The following is an 18,084-nucleotide window of genomic DNA, read 5'->3' on the forward strand; positions in this document are numbered from 1 at the left end:
TGTCCCACCTCACCTCATATATGGCATTACCGAATGACAAATTAAAATCAACACGTATTATTGCCCATGCTTTCGGATGGCTAAACTCCAGAGCAGTGACAGCCCAGATATTGGCAGTGATGTGAAACAAACACTAATTGCTGAGGGCGTGCAAATGGTGCATTCACTTTAGAAGACTGTTTGGCAGTTTCTGACAGATCTAAACACTCTTACCATGATATCAAGTAATTATGCTCCTTGATTTCTTCTCAAATAAACTGGAAACTTATGTCCACATAAATGTTTGTAGTAGTTTTCCTTGCAATTGCCAAAACTTGGAGGCAATCAAGAAGTCTTCTAGCTAGTGAATGTATCAGTAAATGGGAGTAAAGTAGACAAAACAGTAAAAGCAAATGCTATCCATCCAGAGAAAACATGAAGGAAACAAGCCAATTTCTGCAAATGAAAGTACTCAGCTAAAAAAGCCACATGTAGCATGATTTCTACTCTATGACAGCTCTCTCAGAGACAAAACGGCTGATGAACTTTGATGAAGAAGAGTTAGGAAGGATAGAATATTAGGAGTGAATAGGAAAAAGTTATAGAGCAGTTAAACTCTTCAGTATGATGCAATGTCGTGCATATTTATCACTACATACTTGTGAAAACACATAGAATAAAAACAGCAAGAGAATACTCCAGCATAAAGTATGACTTTTTTGTGACACTGATGCATCTGTCTAGGCTGACAGATTATAACAAATCTGCCATCATCATACAGGATGTCACCAACAAGGAGATTGTGTGTATGGCCTCCCAAGGATATGGAAGAATTCTCTCCACTTTCTGCTTTTTTTTTTTAACCTGTGCCCCCGAAACAGCTCTACACAGTTGACTTAAAAATTTTGACTTAAAAATAATAATGAATACAATTCAGAACTATTCTCTAAGTGCCCAGAGTTGTTTGCAATTTTCTTTATCTGTTATACTAATACACTACACAAATGTAAAGGCTTCAGATCAAAGTGGATATGTTTAAGAGAGTTGTATGGTTTAAGCTACTCTCAATTTCCATGGTTCTTTTCCAGGTTTAAAAGAAATCTGAAGGCATCAGTAAGCTGCATATTCTGGCCAGTACTCACAACTGCCATTCCTATTGATTTAGCTTTCATAACATTTCAGACTACATCACGTTCATTTCACAAGAAAAACTTTGACTAAACTAATCTGCCAGAAACATTGAAAATAGTTTCCTTTTCCTACTTGTAACATATCTGATAGCAAGAAGGAGATGGAATATCATATTTCTCTTTTAATTCTTTATGTAGCAAAGTACAATGCTCAGGCAAGTTAGGATACATTCAAAGATATACCAAAAGTAATAAAAACACTGTGTCTTATTCTTTACAAGAAGAAAAGAAAATGATGCTAAAATTATCCTTTTTATTTTATTTATATAAATATTTGTAAGTAATCCTATTGCATACACATTTTATTATTCCTAAATACTGTGATCAAACACCAATACTTGTTAAGTATCTTTCTCTATATAAAGCTATGAGATTCAATAAATGAATAAAGTAAAATGAATGTACCTCATACAAATACAGAAATCATACGCACTGTGAAATGAAAGTAATGTACAGAACTGCATTGTCCATCAGAAACTATTCAGGAAAAAGTTTTGTTTGTTGTTTGTTTTCTATTCATGGTTTGTGTTCTGTGAATTTGGGGGCAAGGTAAATTTTCTTTTGGTACCATGCATCTGCACAAGAATAAAGGCTGGAAATTTTTGTTAAAGTTTTAATTAGATATATTTGGAAAGTTATTGTGTCATCATTTTCTTTTTGTGTCTCTTATTTGCATCTGCAATTTTAGTTGGTAATAATATGGAAACTAAACATTGGGTTTGTTTTACTTGAGAGAAGTAAGTGAAAATGAAAAAAAAAATCCTAGTTAATATGCAAAAGAAGTTCATGTAATAAAATTATCAGATGAAAGACAGTTGAGTTTAGGAAATTTTTGCAGAATATGTTGTAAGGTCCATACAAAAGTAAGATGAGATTACAAAGAAATTAAATTACCATTTATCATTAGATTTTTAAACCAATGAATCACCTGAAAATTCTGACCCTTCTGTGTATTTCTAAAACAATCATAATACAAATTACCAGGCAGAAACTTCTAACAGAAATGTAGTGAAACAATGTCATTGTTTTAGGACTGAAACCCACTTTAAAAACATCATAATCTAAAATGTTCACTAACATTCAGAATTATATATGTTGACTTTTGACCAAACGCTCACTATCTGAAATTATGTTTACATCTAAAAATTCAGAGCATATAACAGATGAGTAAACTTTACAATAAAACATGAAAATCTGTCTCATAATAGATGATAGTGTCTAGAAGTAACACAGAAAAAACAAATGAGAGAAAACCATGTCCTTTTGAGAGCTGTATTTATTGCCAAACCATAGCAAAGTTTAACTTATATTTATTAGATGGTAGTAGTTTATTTTCTAAAGACTGTGTGTATGTGCGTGTGTGTGTGTGTGTGTGTGTGTGTGTGTGTGTGTGTGTGTGTCAGGAAAATTTATAGCTATTATAAAAACTAATAAATATGAATCAATAAAATGGTAAATGTAATCAATAGCCACAATTGTGAAATCCTTGTTTGTTTTATTCAGTGCATTTCATTTCTTAGCAGAAAAGAGAGTTTACATGAGCACTGTGTTAACACAGTTGGGGCTGGTGTTGAGTCTGACAGTGCTGATGGTTAGCCAATCAGACAATAGAAATAGGATTCTGTTATTCTCTCAAGGTAAACTAACCTCTGAAAATCTATTGTCTGCATGTGGCTTACTTGGAACTGCCAAGAAGGGGAAGCAGAAGTGTCTTTTACACATCTATTGTACACAATAAGCATCAGGCTAGAATATTTACACCTCCTACCTCATCTAAACTTTGCACATACCTGTAACAAGAATTACTAAATGGTCTTATTAATAGAAAACCCAGAGTCAGACACTGGGGTGAAAGCTGAAAGATCACAGAAGCGGAGCAAGCCAGCCACAAGTTCTTACCTCTACAAAATCCTCGGCGTCTAAAGAGGAGAGTTCCTGTTTCCTGATGCCTTATATATCTTCGTGTGTCCTGCTATATTACTTCGTGGGGTTAAAGGCATGTGTGCTTCCCAAGCAAAGAATGAGATCTCAAGTGCTGGGATTAAAGGTTTGTGCCACCACCGCCTGACCTCTATGTCTAATTCAGGGGCTGGCTTTGTCCTCTGATCCCCAGGCAAGTTTATTAGGGTACACAATATATCGCAACACATACCTAACACCATAAATTCATAAACCCTTAGTATGATAATTAAATTATTCTAAACTGTATCTAAACAAATTCCTGGATCTTAATAAAAGGTATTTTTAATTTTTCAGGATTCGGATACTATAAGATACTGTTAGAGTATTTTTTAAATATGTGTATTTTATGAAGTAATAGTGGCTACAATATGCTCCTGGATGCTTAGGATTTAGTAACATGCAGGGGGATAGATCTAGTGACACACACACAAACTACAACTTTAAAAACCACCTGACTGTGAATAATAAAGCATTTATTTTGCTTGTTGCTAAATAATTCTTTGATAATAAAATATCCAGGTGAATATTTAAATATGTTTCTATATCAAAAGGTTTTTCATATACTCATAAAATATATTTATTAATGTTATTTAAATGTAAGAGGACAATGTTGTTTATTAAATAATAAAACAGCAGCCAACTTATTCTTAAGGACTCCAACCAAACATTTGACTTCAAAACAATTTTTAATTTGGTGACACTTCATCTTGTATTTGTCCCACTAACAAACTTTTAACACCACCGGTTTATGGACTTATCAAGAGCTCTAAGCTCTTGTGCTAGGGCCGTCCCTGTCTTATGAGACAAGAGAGAGATACAGCTGCAAATAAAAAAAAATCACTGTTATGAGTTTAACACAGAACTTTGTACTAATGAGAATGGCATCACAGATCAGAGAGCTAGTGATTTGATAAGTAGGCAAGATTCCCTACCTGGCTTTCAGATAAGAAATGCTATAATCAGGTCAGCCAAGGCATCAAGAGGAGGGTGTCTGGGACATTGCAGAGATAAGAGGGAAAATAAAAAGGATTCTGGAAAGCCTGGCTCCAAGGAGCCAACTGCAAACAATTTTTACTTTTTAACCATAGTGTACTGAAGAAGTGTACCAGTGAGATTATAGTTGTGTTTTTTAGAGTGTAGTAAGTCTACAGAGGAATTTAAGCAATCCCAAATATGCTATGATTTGTGTTAGCATAAGCTGATTGCTATTAATTGTACAGAAATAGGTCTGATATCAAAAGTAAACTGAGGGGATGTTTTTAATCATACATGGAGAGATAAAAGTTTGCAATTAAGATAATAGTAATACAATAGACTCTAAAGACCTTTAAAAGACAATCTGGCAATCTCTAATGTCCAAACAAAGACTGAGAGAGTAATGTTTAAGTGGGGAGGAAAATCATTTATAACACCTGAAACTTTGCTTTACGTGGTAACAGCTGAGATAGTAAGGAAATAAGGTTTAGTGAGGAAAGACCAGGTTCGAAAGGAGGAAATGAAGTTGATCTGTGCTCGCTGGATATTATTTTACTAAAGACATCAAACTGCTGCAGCTAATATGGAGCTGGATCTCAAAAAATATCTGATTTGTCAATTAAAATTAAGTGATCACAATACATGTCTATATATCATATGGAAAAGCTCCACAATGCAGAGATGTGGTATGTATCTGATATAGAAATTTGGTATAATTTTTGAAAATCTGAACACTGGATATTCAATGATGTATGTGAGCTTCCTCAAGAATATTTTAAAGCACAGCCAAAAGGCATAGAAGAAAGGATAATCATTCATGGAAACATACATGTGCTCATGTATCAGAAGTTATATAAGGACAGAGTGCAGGGAGGAACCCACCATGTGCAGGGTAATACCACAAACGATCCCTACTCTTTTGGAAATAGGGAATGGTTTGTTACTAGATCAAGAGTGCAGGAGCAAAGAGCTGTGAAACTGGGTGTAAATGCTCTAGCTTTGCGATGTTCAGACCCAAATGTGGCAAAACAGACTTTGTCTCACATTATGAATGCTAAAGAAAAATGTCCTCCACTTTCTTTTTCATTTTTTCTTTGGGGAAGCAAAATTTAACAAGTGTTCATTACCTTTCTGTCATGGACACAGACTTTGATGTTGCTACTAAAATTAAAATACGAATTTCTTAATATCAGTTAGTGCTGTGGGATGTTCTGTATGGCAAATGTGTTGCTAATTAGTCAATAAATAAAACACTGATTGGCCATTGGCTAGGCAGGAAGTGTAGGCGGGACAAGGAGGAGAATAAAGCTGGGAAGTGGAAGGCTGAGTCAGAGAGACACTGCCAGCCGCCACCATGACAAGCTGCATGTGAAGATCCCAGTAAGCCACAAGCCATGTGGCAAGGTATAGATTAATGGAAATGGATTAATTTAAGCTGTAAGAACAGTTAGCAAGAAGCCTGCCACGGCCATACAGTTTGTAACCAATATAAGTCTCTGTGTTTACTTGGTCGGGTTTGAGTGGCTGTGGGACTGGCAGGTGAGACAGATTTGTCCTGACTGTGGGCCAGACAGGAAAACTCTAGCTACAAGTTAGCATACCTGCTCACCTGCTGGTTGGACCAAACATATATTGGTTACTTAGAATAATAAACATGAGTTAACTGAATCCAAAACTTCTATTTTTCTATTTATAGACCACCTAAGGTGTTGTACTGGCATGTTTTATAGCTATTTGACACAAGCTAGAGTCATCAGAGAGGAGAAAACCTCAATAGAAAAAAAATACCTCCACAAAATCTGATGTAGACAAGCCTGTAGGCATTTTCTTAATTAGTAATTGATAGGGAAGGGCCTAGCCCATTATGATTGGTGCCATCCATAGGACGTTAGTCCTAAATTCTATAAGAAAACAGATTGGTCAAGGCATGAGGAGCAAGCCAGTAAGCAGCACCTCTCCCTGGTCTCTGCATCACCTCCTGCCTCCAGGTTCTTACCTATTGGAATTTCTCTTCTGACTTCTTTTCATGATGAACAGAGTTGTGGAAGTGTAGGCCAAATAAACCCTTTCCTTGCCAAGTTGTTTAGTCATGATGTTTTGTTGGAGCAATAGAAACACTAATTAAGAGAAGTTGGTACCAGGAGTAAGGTATTGCTATGGCAGACCTGACTATATTGCTTTTGGGAGGATTGTGGAAATACTTTGGAACTTTGCAAGGAAAGCCATGAGAGATCAGTGAACTGTTTTATAGGAGCTTGGAAGATGAGAATATTGAGAGCAATACAGATGATGGAGGCCTGGCTTAAGTTTCAGAGGGAAGTTTAAAGCCTCTATCAGGTCGTTTTTATTTTGAATTAAGACGCTTTGGTCAAGTTATCTGGGGCTTAAGAATTAGCCATGATTAAGAAGAGACCATACCACTAAGATGAAATCTTCTGGGAAGTGTCTCATCAGAGTTAGCACACAGAAGGTGTGTCCCAGAGGTGACCAAGGTTGTAGCTCATGGTGACGGCCAAAATTGATAAAGTAAGAGTCACCAGGAGGTACTTGTTTTAAAGGCATGAAGGAGTCAGGGAGAGCAGCTGAGACTTGGCACTGAGAGAGGTCAGGGGTGGCCATTGGTGAAAGGACAGACTCAGTAGCTCTGGGAGACCCAGGACTGAAGGTGTCATGCAGAGAATTTGAGGCTTGGCACAATGAAGAGAGCGTAGGAGAAGCTATTGATGAAAGTGGAGCCCATTTGTAACAGAAGACCCCAGCAGTTTTGGAGATTCCAGTACCATAGGATTACCACCAAGAAGAGCAGTAACAGTAGAGTGCTGCATGCCTAAGCTTAGAAGGTAAGTTGTGTGTAACACGAATCTTAAATGGTCTTCTAATTTAAAAAAAAAAAAAAAAAAAAAAAAACTGGAACCAGATATTGGGGTGAAAGCTGAAAAATCAGAGAAACAAAACAAGCCACAACCAACATCACCTCGCCAACTCCTCAGCTGATCTTGTTTCCTCAGACTGAAAGCCTCTGAGTCCTCACCCAAATGAATCTCAGCTGAACTGCAGCCTAGTCCCTGTCTCCTCATGCCTTAGATACCATTCTCCACCCAGCCATGTCACTTCCTGGAATTAAAGGTATATGTGCTTTCCAAGCAAAGGCATGGGATCTCAAGTGCTGGGATTAAAGACATGTGCCACCACTGCCTGACTCTGTTCCCAGTGTGGCCTTGAACCCACAGAGATCTAGACAGATCTCTGCCTCCCAAGTGATAGGATTAAGGATGTGTGCCACCACTGTCTGGCCTCTATGTCTAATATAATGGCTGGCTCTGACCTCTGATCCCCAGATAAGTTTATTAGGGTGCACAATATATTGGGATACACAATATATCACCACAGTTGTGTGTGCTGTAGAGGGCAGAGCTGCAGAAGAGACCCAAGCCCTTTGGTGGATCCCAGAAGATCGTGAGTGAATCCCAGGCAATGGACTTTGAGTTCTTTATACTGTTGAAGTTTGGTTTTAGTTTTTTCAGATTGTGATTGTGGCCTGGTTCTTCCCTCTTAAAGTAAGAATTCATTTAACTTAATTTTGATTTTTACAGGAGCCCAGAGCTGAAAGACTTGGTATTTTTAAAAGAAATTTGGGATATTTAAAAAGATTGGATATTTAAAGGGACTGGAATTTTAATGTGTTTGCACTTGTATGGAATGTGAGACTTTAATATTATTTGTTTTATGTTGCGGTATTAATATTTATTAATATTAATGGGCCATCTTGTGGATACATTAGAAAGGAAAGGTTCTAATTGAAAAGTGATGTGTTTATATGTCAAGCTGACAAGCTGTCAGTCGTAATGGCTAGTTTTATATCAACTTGACACAAGCTGGAGTTATCGGAGAGGAGGGAGCCTCAATCTAGAAAATATCTTCATAAGATCCAGCTGTAGGCAAGACTGTAGGGTATTTTCTTAATAATTGATGAAGAAGGGCCCAGCCCATTGTGAGTCATCCTGGATAGTGGTCCTGGGTTCTATAGGAAAACAGGTTGAGCAAGCCAGGGGAAGCAAGCCAGTAAACAGTACCCATCAATGGTTTCTGCATCAGCTTCTGCCTCCAGGTTCCTGTCCTGTTTCAGTTCCTGTTCTGATGTCGTTTAATGATGAATAGTGCTGTGGAAGTGTAAGCCAAATAAACCCTTTCCTCTGCAGCTTACTTTAGTCATGGTGTTTCTTTGAAGGAATAGAAACTCTCTCTAAGGCAAGTGTGCATCCTGTATCCTGAGAGTGTATTTGTTTCCTCAACTTTCTTAAACTTTTTGCTATCAATGATGCCTGGATTTTGTGTTTTGTTTTGTTTTGTTATTGGGGTGGGGAGAGGCAAAGATGGATTTGTGAGCATATACCAGGTCAGATATTATGACTTATTAGAATTTATCTCAGATATGTCTGTAACTAGTAAATTTTCTCAAAAGCCTAATAGGTATTTTGATGTCTAGTTTCTTGAGTTCTTTACATATTTTGGAGATCAGTCCTCTGTCAGATGTGGGGTTGGTGAAGATCTTTTCCCATTCTGTAGGCTGCCATTTTGTCTTAATAACCGTGTCCTTTGCCTTACAGAAGCTTTTCAGTTTCATGAGGTCCCATTTATTAATTGTTGCTCTCAGTGTCTGTGCTACCAGTGTTATATTAGGAAGTGTTCTCCTGTGCCAATGTGTTCAAGGCTTTATCTTCTATCAGGTTCAGTGTAACTGGCTTTATATTGAGGTCTTTGATCCACTTGGACTTGAGTTCTGTGCATGGTGATAGATAAGGATGTATTTGCTTTTACATGCAAACATCCAGTTATGCCAGCACCATTTGTTGAAGATGCTTTCTTTTTTCCATTGTACAATTTTGACTTCTTTGTCAAAATCAGGTGTTCATAGATGTGTGGATTAATGTCAGAGTCTTCAATGCCTTTCCATTGATTCATGTGTCTATTTTTATGCCAATACCAAACTGTTTTTATTGCTATAGCTCTATGGCAGAGCTTGAAGTCAGAGATAGTGATGCCTTGGGAGGTTCCTTTATTGTACAAGATTATTTTGGCTATCCTAGGTTTTTTCTTTTTCCAAATGAAGTTGACTATTGGTTTTTTTAGGTCTGTGAAGAATTGTGTTAGGATTTTGGTGGGGATTGCATTGAATCTGCAGATGGCTTTTGGTAAGATTGCCATTCTTATTATGTTGATCTTACATGTCCAAGAACATGGGAGATCTCTCCACTTTGATATCTGGAGGTAAGGAGAGGTGGCAAGGGAACATGAGGGAAGGGGATGGTCAAGTTGAGGGAGGAACAGAGAGTGAGAGCAAGGACAGAGATATCTTGGTAGAGGGAGCCATTATGAGGTTAGGGAGAAACCTGGTGATAGGGAAAATTCCAGGAACCTACAAGGATGAATCCAGTTAAGACTTCAAGCAATAGTGGAGTGGGTCCTTAAACTGGCCCTTCCCCTGTAAATCAGATCCATGACTACCCTAATTGTCATCATAGAACCTTCATCCAGTAACTGATGGAAGCAAATGCAGAGATCCACAGCCAAGCACTGGGTGGAGCTCCCAGTGTCCAGCTGAAGAGAGGGAGGAGGGATTATATGAGCAAAGGGGTCAAGATCATGACAGGAAAATTCAACTGCATTCTTTCTGATATGCTTACTTATTTTTTTGCACCTCTTTATTTATTTATTTTTTTATTTTTATTTTTATTTTTTTATTTTATTTTATTTTACAATACAATTCAGTTCTACATATCAGCCACGGATTCCCTTGTTCCCCCCCCTCCCGCCCCCTCCTCTTCCCCCCAGCCCACCCCCCATTCCCACCTCCTCCAGGGCAAAGCCTATTCTTTCCCCTTTTATTCCTATCATTTTTATTTCTTGCTTTTACGTAACCCCTTCATTCCGTGTTCAGTTGACTATCCTTTATTATGTAATCTACAACTTACCTTCGTGGCTGATTGAATGTCATCATTTTTTCTCTCTTGATCCAATTAAGCTTATTTCATTAAAGTATGCATTCTTCCTCTTTGTTGGTATAATATTTGCATTTCTGGTTCAAGGAATGTTTACGTATGCATACTGGGTTATTTGAATGTTGAATTTAGCTTGAGTGTGGTTTACAAAAAAAGACATGATCTTTCTACATTATTGATTTTTAGAGTTTGACAATAACAAGATCCATTAGATAAAAAAAACTCTTGTTTATAAATGACAAAACAAGAGACTAAAGAAGTTACATGATTGTGTTATAGAAATATAACTGTTAAAATTATGACTAAACTCTGGTCCTTTTTATCTCTAAATATAGTATGCTCCTAAAATGTAAATGCAAATCAGTAATTTCTGCTTTTCCGTGAATATTAAAATGGTGAATTATCAAAGTTAACTGAGAACTGAGTAATAAAATCACTGGATATCTATGATATTAGGGTTTTTCAGTGTGATCTGTAATGAAGAAAAGACAATGATAATGAATGTGGTACACATGTACCATGGTATATTTCCTGCTGCAATACTATCAAGACTGAATAACTTATACACAAGATGTATTTGCACGTTACTGTATGGAAACTAGAAACTATAAGATCAAGTTATCAACATATGTGGTTCTTAAATACTTTGTTTCCATTATAGAGTTTACACATTCAAGGCCTCATATTTTTGAGGGGAGAAAAATAAGATCTCCACATATAAAATGATGAAAAGAAGAGTTAATAAACAAATAAATATAAATAAATAGCACCAAATCCATGAGCTCTTTTACAGAGTTCTTAAACTCTCTCTTAGGAATGAAGTTCCTATGACCTAACCATTTCTTAAAACTATCTAATTCCATTTTTTTCAATGACTATTAAACTTTACTATTTCAATTGTACTTACGTGTGTGTGTCTGCTTGCCATGTGGAGGCTAGAAGATAATTTGTAGGGTTGCTTCCTCCCTTCTACCATCTATGTTCTAGAGAAGAAACTCAAGTCCACATGCCTGGCAGCAGGCATCTTTATCCACTGAGCCATCCAACAGCTGATAATTCAATTTCAGCATGGGATTCAGAACGGATCAATGTTGGAGTCATGGCAAAAACTTAATTGAAGGACCTGAAGGTTTTTATTTTTAGTTTTATATCTGAAATATGTTGAAAAAGAAAGTGAAGACTGTTTTCTATTTTGGCAATATTTTTAGTATTTTAGACACTACAATCATGCCTTTGTGTTTGTTATTATTAATAAAACTGTCTCCTTTATTTTATTTTTTCATTAATGTAGTACTGGCTTTTGGTAAAAATCGAATTTAATTTTGACTCACTGTAGTTTTTCAATCACACAAGAATAGTATATAGAATATTATACATTGGGTTGATCGTTGTGTTTTGGGGTCATGTTTTCCTTATGTATTCCTCATTTGATAATAATTCAGTTGCAAAGCCTCAAAAAAAGCTCATGATTATGTAAAAACAATGTATATACTGAAATATATAAAAATATGCATATCAACATTTTTTAAAAATGAATCATGTTAAGTGGCTTATTCACTGAATTATGTGAAGTACCATGCAATTATCATGTAATTCTTACTCTATTCAGAGGAGATACAGAGGAGATACAATTTATTTATTTTGCAAAAATTCAAGTAATTATTTCTTTATAATGCAAAAATATATATTACTAAATGAAATTTTATTTAAAGGAAAAATCTGAGATAACCCCATTTGAAATATTAGCCAACTATTTCTAGATCACTTACATCCAATGCATAAAAACTCACAAATGCCTTAACTAAATGTTTCCCGAAATTTTGTAATATTTATCGTTCTTATTTTTATGTGGTGATGAAAGTTATGCAAAGGAGTACCTTTCAGTGTTCCCTAGAATGTGAATATCACAATAAGAAATTCCACATAAGGACAAGAGCTTCATGTCCTTAACAGTCTCTGGGAATGGAAAGTAGTCGATGAGATCACTGAGGTGGTAAAGGAAGGAGAGGAGCTCTCTGGCAATGACAGGATTCTGTCTTTCTTTTTAACTTTTGTTTTGAAAATATCACATATTAGCACTGCACTCACAGCATCCCCACCTTCTCTTCTCCCCATTATAACTCCTCCCATGTCTTCTCCACTCCCTCTTACATCATGACCGCTCCATTTATATATGTGGAGATATGTGCGGATGTACATATATTCATTATGGCTCTATTTAGTTATGCTAATGTCATGCCAACATGGACCAGGGAAACATCTTAAGGTTCCATTCTTAGACGGTACAGGCAATCAATGGCTGCCTGGAGAGGAATTAGACTGCATAATTCTTTTCCATTACTTCTTTTTTTTGGTTTGTTTGAGATAAGAACTCAGTAGCTCTGGTTGGGCCTGAAACTCATTACACAGACCAAGCTTGCCTTGCCCTCACAGAAAAGCCTCTGTGCATTGGAGTTAAGGGTATACACCAGCATGCCAAGCTCAGATCATATAATCTTAGAAGAGAGTAAATTTACCTAGATTGTAGAAGTCACCCATGAGTCTATGTGGAAGAGTCATTATAGGTTTTACAATTTCAGTGTGGTATCACTTGACGCTGTATTGATAAGTCCTCAAAGTCATTTGAACACAGTTCCAAAAGGAAGGTGGGAGATCATTGAGCATAGAACAGCCTGGCAGCCAGAAAAAAAAATGTACTGTTGAGAAAGAGATTTACTCAGGAACAAATCTTCAAAATGCTGTTTAGAACACGTTAAGTCTGAGATGCCCTCCTACATGAAAGCAGGCACGTGGGACAAACAGTTGGATATATGAATAGTTTCTTAGCTTAGTGTTTACCATCATCTCTGATGCATGCCACTGACACATCAAAAATAAAACTGGAAAATGACCGCTGATTTGGCTGACTATGGGTAACTCTGCAAACATTTGGTGAGGGAGGAATTGCAGACTTGTAACAGACGTACGGAGCTCTGTCTAGGAAAATAACTGAATGGAAATAAAAGCAAGTGCAGTTTCTGTATTTTTTTTTATTTTTTATGTGAATTTTCCTATTAATATGGATAATCTCAAGTACTCAGTCCATGAACTGTACATGAGCCATGGACTCTGACATAGCATCCTCCTAATGGACTCTAAATGGAAACACTTCTTACTAATTTATCCTTACTCAGGGGGATAAAGAAGTGTGTTTTAGGACCTGATTGGGTTGCTTGCAGGTGGGATGGTTACTTTGTAGGAGTTTAGTAACAAACCTCTAGTGGGTTTTACGTTTAATCTCACCCACGCAGCATGAGTGAGGTAACTGTTGCTGCAATGAAGAAAAGGCCAGCTACAGCAATGGGCAGCATCTTCCCACTGCACATTCTGAGGAACTAGAAGAGCTCAGTTATATCCCAAACTACCCATATCATGGTTTGCAGGGTGTTTGTTGCCTACCTGATTGCGATCGATGTATTTTCGTACCATTTTAATGTCTTCTGGATGTTGTTCTTTTATTAATGTAGTAATGTTACTATTTACTAGGGCTGGTAGGTTTATACTGTACATACTTATGTTTGTTAGTCATTTAAATTTTGGTTGAAAGAAAGAGGCATAAATTATGTTACATTATTGAACAAACACTTGATTCATCAATTGCACCTTAGAAATCACCTGAACTTTGAAAAATATATCCTTTCCAACAAAGAAACTGATGTATTTCGCCTAACCTGAAGTCAAAAATTAGCATTTGTATGTTTATCCAGACGATCGTAAAGTCCATCCAGAGTTGAGAACTACTTCATTAAGGAATTAGCAATACAAAACTGTATACAGAAAAATCAAGGTAACAATATAGGATAGGAATAGAGTCCTGAAAATAAAGGTCTTCTTCCCACAGAAACTATGCTAAAATACTATTTGTGAAAATTATTTAAAGTGAAATTATTAATAAAAATGATTAGTTACAAGAGGATACGCATATGCTAATGATTTAGACACCTTCACAGAAACTGTTCTTCAGGTAATACTAAAGATAATAATAGCTATAATTATAATGCAATTAGTTGGCACTAAGCCTGAATCAAGTGCTCTACTTACATTAACTCATTTGAACTTCAAGCAATCCCACTGGGTAAGGATTATTGCTAACCAGGTTTTACAGTTGATGATCTCAGACTCAGAGATGCAAGACAAGTTGTACATGGCCACATAACAAGAAAATAGCCAAAGCCAGATTTAGGGCCAAGTCTTATGATGCCAATGTCAATATCCCAGCCACCAATCAATTTCTCTAAGAACAGATTGTTATTTTCTGACCTGACCAGTTTCAGATATGGTTTCATATCTCAATTCTGTTTGATTTGATCCACTGTCCTAGCTGATGTTACTCCGTGGTGCATTCATGCATCTCTGCTCCTCAAATAAGCCACTCTTTATCTCCCTCTGCAAGAAGCACAATGTTAAATAACTATAATGCCATTACTAAGATACTGTTACCATGGGCTGTAAATCCTTCCAAGCTTAATGTACTTCTCTACTTTTCCTTTTAAGTCTGTCTTTGTAATTTCTGGTTATTTTTCTTCTTTAATGTTTTCCTACATAGCTTTTATATTTCCCATACTTTTACTTAATTAAATCCAAAGTTTACTATAGAAAGGAAATTATCGATGATCAAATTGTCATTTATAGTGCATGTCTTCAAATCAGGAACTTGTTAATTATCTGCTGTTCCTCACCTCCTTCATAAGTTATAGAGTCTGGTGAGGAGAGGCATTATTTACTTTTTGCAGTTCTTTTAGAGTTCCATTATCTTGCCCAAGGTTGCAAATCTAGTAAGTGGTTGAGCTGGGATTTAAAGCCCCCAATTCTAATTCCAAAATACTTAATGACTGCAGTTTGCTGTGCCATTAGGAAGACTGTCCCCAAAGTGAGTCCATCAACTCTGTCACTCTGATGATGCTGTGAGTTCAATTGTCCCCTGACAAAGCAAAGTGGCCAACTATCAAAGGAAATCAACCTTGGTCCTCCTGGGCCAGGAGGAAGACCAGAAACGCCTCCTTGGGGCTTTTCTTTTCTCTATACTGCCTACTAACAGATACCTGCATCATCTGAAATGAGGTTGAATCTTTTAAATCCACAGCAAAGCCCTTGTTACAGCATTTCCACAAGTATTAGTTGCTGAGAAATCTTCATTCATAGGAGCAACTTGTTGCTACTTTATAAATATCTATTCTTTCTCATGACTGACAGCATTCTAACACATTTTGGTTAGTAAGGAATTTGCAGAAGAGAGAAATGGATTTCTCAGGTGGTATTTAGAGAAAGGACTTTGTTTTTTTTTTTTTTCTGTATATGCAGCTTAGGTTTTATTGTAAAAACCTGAAAGTTTCTGTTATTCAAATGTTATAAATAATTTATATTGCTCATGGGTCAGTTCTACCGATTCTGAACAGCCTTTTCTGACATCCACATTAGGATGTCAGTGTGTCTGCTGAGCCCTCTGCGGCTGACTCCATGCTGTCATCAGGGCACCTAAGTGTCTCCATCCTCATCATCCGAGTGGGTGTCATCATCTAAATCCTCATCACTGTCCTCCTTCCCTTTGCAGCTTCTTCTATGGTTAGAATCTTGATTTTCAGTATTTGCTGAAGTTTCTGGTTCTCTATTAAACGGAATAACGATGTCTTCTTTCTTTCCACACTTTGCACAAACTTCAAGTTCACAGGCACAGGGTCTACAAATTATGTGGTAAGAGTCCTTGACTGTCTTTTGTAAACATTTAACACACTTCTTAGGCTTTGACAATGGTTTGTACTTGCTGTATTTTACACGCCACTCAAGAACTTCTTTGCAGCGCTGACACACTCCATCATGAAGTTTGGCATTAATTTTCTTGGTCTGAACACTCTTATCGAACTTGTCATTTTTGAAGGTGAACGTATTCTGGTGCTTCTGAGGCCTGGACCGAGCCACGTTGCCTTTCTGGGAACTCATCACAAACTCACAAGCACCTTAAGTCGGTGCAGCCTTTAATGTTACAGGGAAGCGGGAAAGGACTTTGTTTTAATCTAAGTGTTATTTCATTTGACTGTATGCCTTCTGCCATGAAAATGTGTTCGTGTGTGTGTTTTCATGTGTGCGTGTGAGCATTCGTGTGTGTATATATTTCTGTATGTTTGTGTATACGTGTGTACATATGTGTTTTTATGGGGAAGATAATGGGTATGTTCATGTATTTACATGTGTACATGTGTGCATATAGGTGTGTTTGTGTATGAGTCCACACGTGTGTGTATGTTTGCATGTGTGTGTGTCTTTGTGTGAAAAGTAGCTCTTCTTTGGACAATTTAATTTCCCTTTCCTTCCTATTGTAAAGTCATCTGCATTAGAGACAAGCCAAGTGGATTGATATTACATAAGTTGTTTTGTTCAATGGGTGATTGTTGTTGTTTTTTTCCCCCACAGAACAAATCTGTGTCCCTGATTTTGCCATTTGGTGGAGGATAGACAGAGATGAGAACTTTCCTCCAATATGATAAGTAAGCTGTAGAAATAATTTACATCATAAAGTCTCAGTCAGCAGACAAGCAGAGCAGTAAAAGAGAGAGAACTCAGCTGCAGATAGTAAAGTGCATCCTTCAGGAACGAGTCCTGGCACAAGGCAACCATTTTTACTGGCAACAGTGATCTCTAGATTCTATCTTTTTGGATAACTTTCAAAAATAATTAGCTGTTTGAGTCAGATTCCAATGCCACATGGAACAGTTTGTTGTTGAACAGCTATCACTGAACACTTCATACACACACACACACAGAGAGGAGGTTTGGACAACTAAAGATAAAGGACATCAGCATTCATATCCACATGCAAAGAAAGGTCCAGCTGAAAACAAACCACTTATGAGTACCTGGGTTATAGTGGCCATTTTATGCGTAGTGTTTCACTACGCATAAAAATGTCTGGCTTCCTCACTTAAACAAAATATACCCCATGGAAGAATCTCATCTCCTGATCAGCCTCCTTCTGCTCATGTCCATCACTGTTTTGTTCTCTACACTAACACTAATTTTTCACATCACTAGCTCTTAAATATTACTCATATACAAATTTCCCCTTTATTATTTATTCTTTTTAGACAATGTTTAGAGATATATTATTTCTTGCCTCGATTAATTCTCCATTTTTCAACAACCAACTTTCCCACTCCTCAAACAAACACAAAATTTAAGATATGAATCTAACACTATTCTTTCTCCTTCTTTATATATTTAGGATCATCCTTTGCATGTTTGGTGTCAAATGCAATATCGTTATCAATACCTTTCTTCAGTTTTCTAGTTTTTTTTTAAATTTTATTTTATTTTATTTTACAGTATAATTTAATTCTACATATCAGCCATGGATTCCCTTGTTCTCCCCACTCCCGCCTCCCTCCCCTTCCCCCCAGTCCATCCCCCATTCCTACCTCCTCCAGGGCAAAGCCTCCCCCCCCCCCAGGACTGAGATTAACCTGGTAGACTCAGTCCAGGCAGGTCCAGTCCCCTCCTCTCAGGCCAAGCCAAGCGACCCTGCATAAGACCCAGGTTTCAAACAGCCAACTCATGCACTGAGCACAGGACCTGGTCCCACTGCCTGGATGCCTCCCAAACAGATCAAGCCAATCAACTGTCTCACCCATTCAGAGGGCCTGATCCCGTTGGGGGCCCCTCAGCCATTGGTTCATAGTTCATGTGTTTCTATTTGTTTGGCTGTTTGTCCCTGTGCTTTATCTAACCTTGGTCTCAACAATTCTCGCTCATATAAACCCTTCTCTTTCTCGCCAATTGGACTCCCGGAGCTACACACAGGGCCTAGCCGTGCATCTCTGCATCCAGATCCCTCAGTCATTGGATGGGGTTTCTAGCACGACAATTAGGGTGTTTGGCTATCCCATCACCAGAGTAGGTCAGTTCAGGCTGTCTCTCAACCATTGCCAGAAGTCTATTATGGGGGCATC

General features: G+C 37.3%; 2 protein-coding genes across 4 annotated transcripts in view; one reads left to right on the forward strand and one right to left on the reverse strand.

Moving 5' to 3' along the window:
* Positions 1–18,084, forward strand: part of Csmd3 (CUB and Sushi multiple domains 3) — a 1,140,535-nt gene that overhangs the window by 615,280 nt on the left and 507,171 nt on the right. The window lies entirely within an intron of this gene.
* Positions 15,446–16,129, reverse strand: LOC131896278 (uncharacterized protein C9orf85 homolog). The gene has a single exon (XM_059246848.1). The coding sequence runs from the start codon at positions 16,079–16,081 to the stop codon at positions 15,620–15,622; it is 462 nt and encodes a 153-aa protein (XP_059102831.1). The 5' UTR covers positions 16,082–16,129; the 3' UTR covers positions 15,446–15,619.

The sequence above is a fragment of the Peromyscus eremicus genome, chromosome 20 (genome assembly GCF_949786415.1).
Source record: "Peromyscus eremicus chromosome 20, PerEre_H2_v1, whole genome shotgun sequence".
In the NCBI taxonomy this organism is placed as follows: Eukaryota; Metazoa; Chordata; class Mammalia; order Rodentia; family Cricetidae; genus Peromyscus; species Peromyscus eremicus.

Coding starts and splice junctions, on each gene's coding strand:
- LOC131896278 (XM_059246848.1), bottom strand. CDS start 16,081: ATGAGTTCCCAGAAAGGCAACGTGGCTCGGTCCAGGCCTCAGAAGCAC.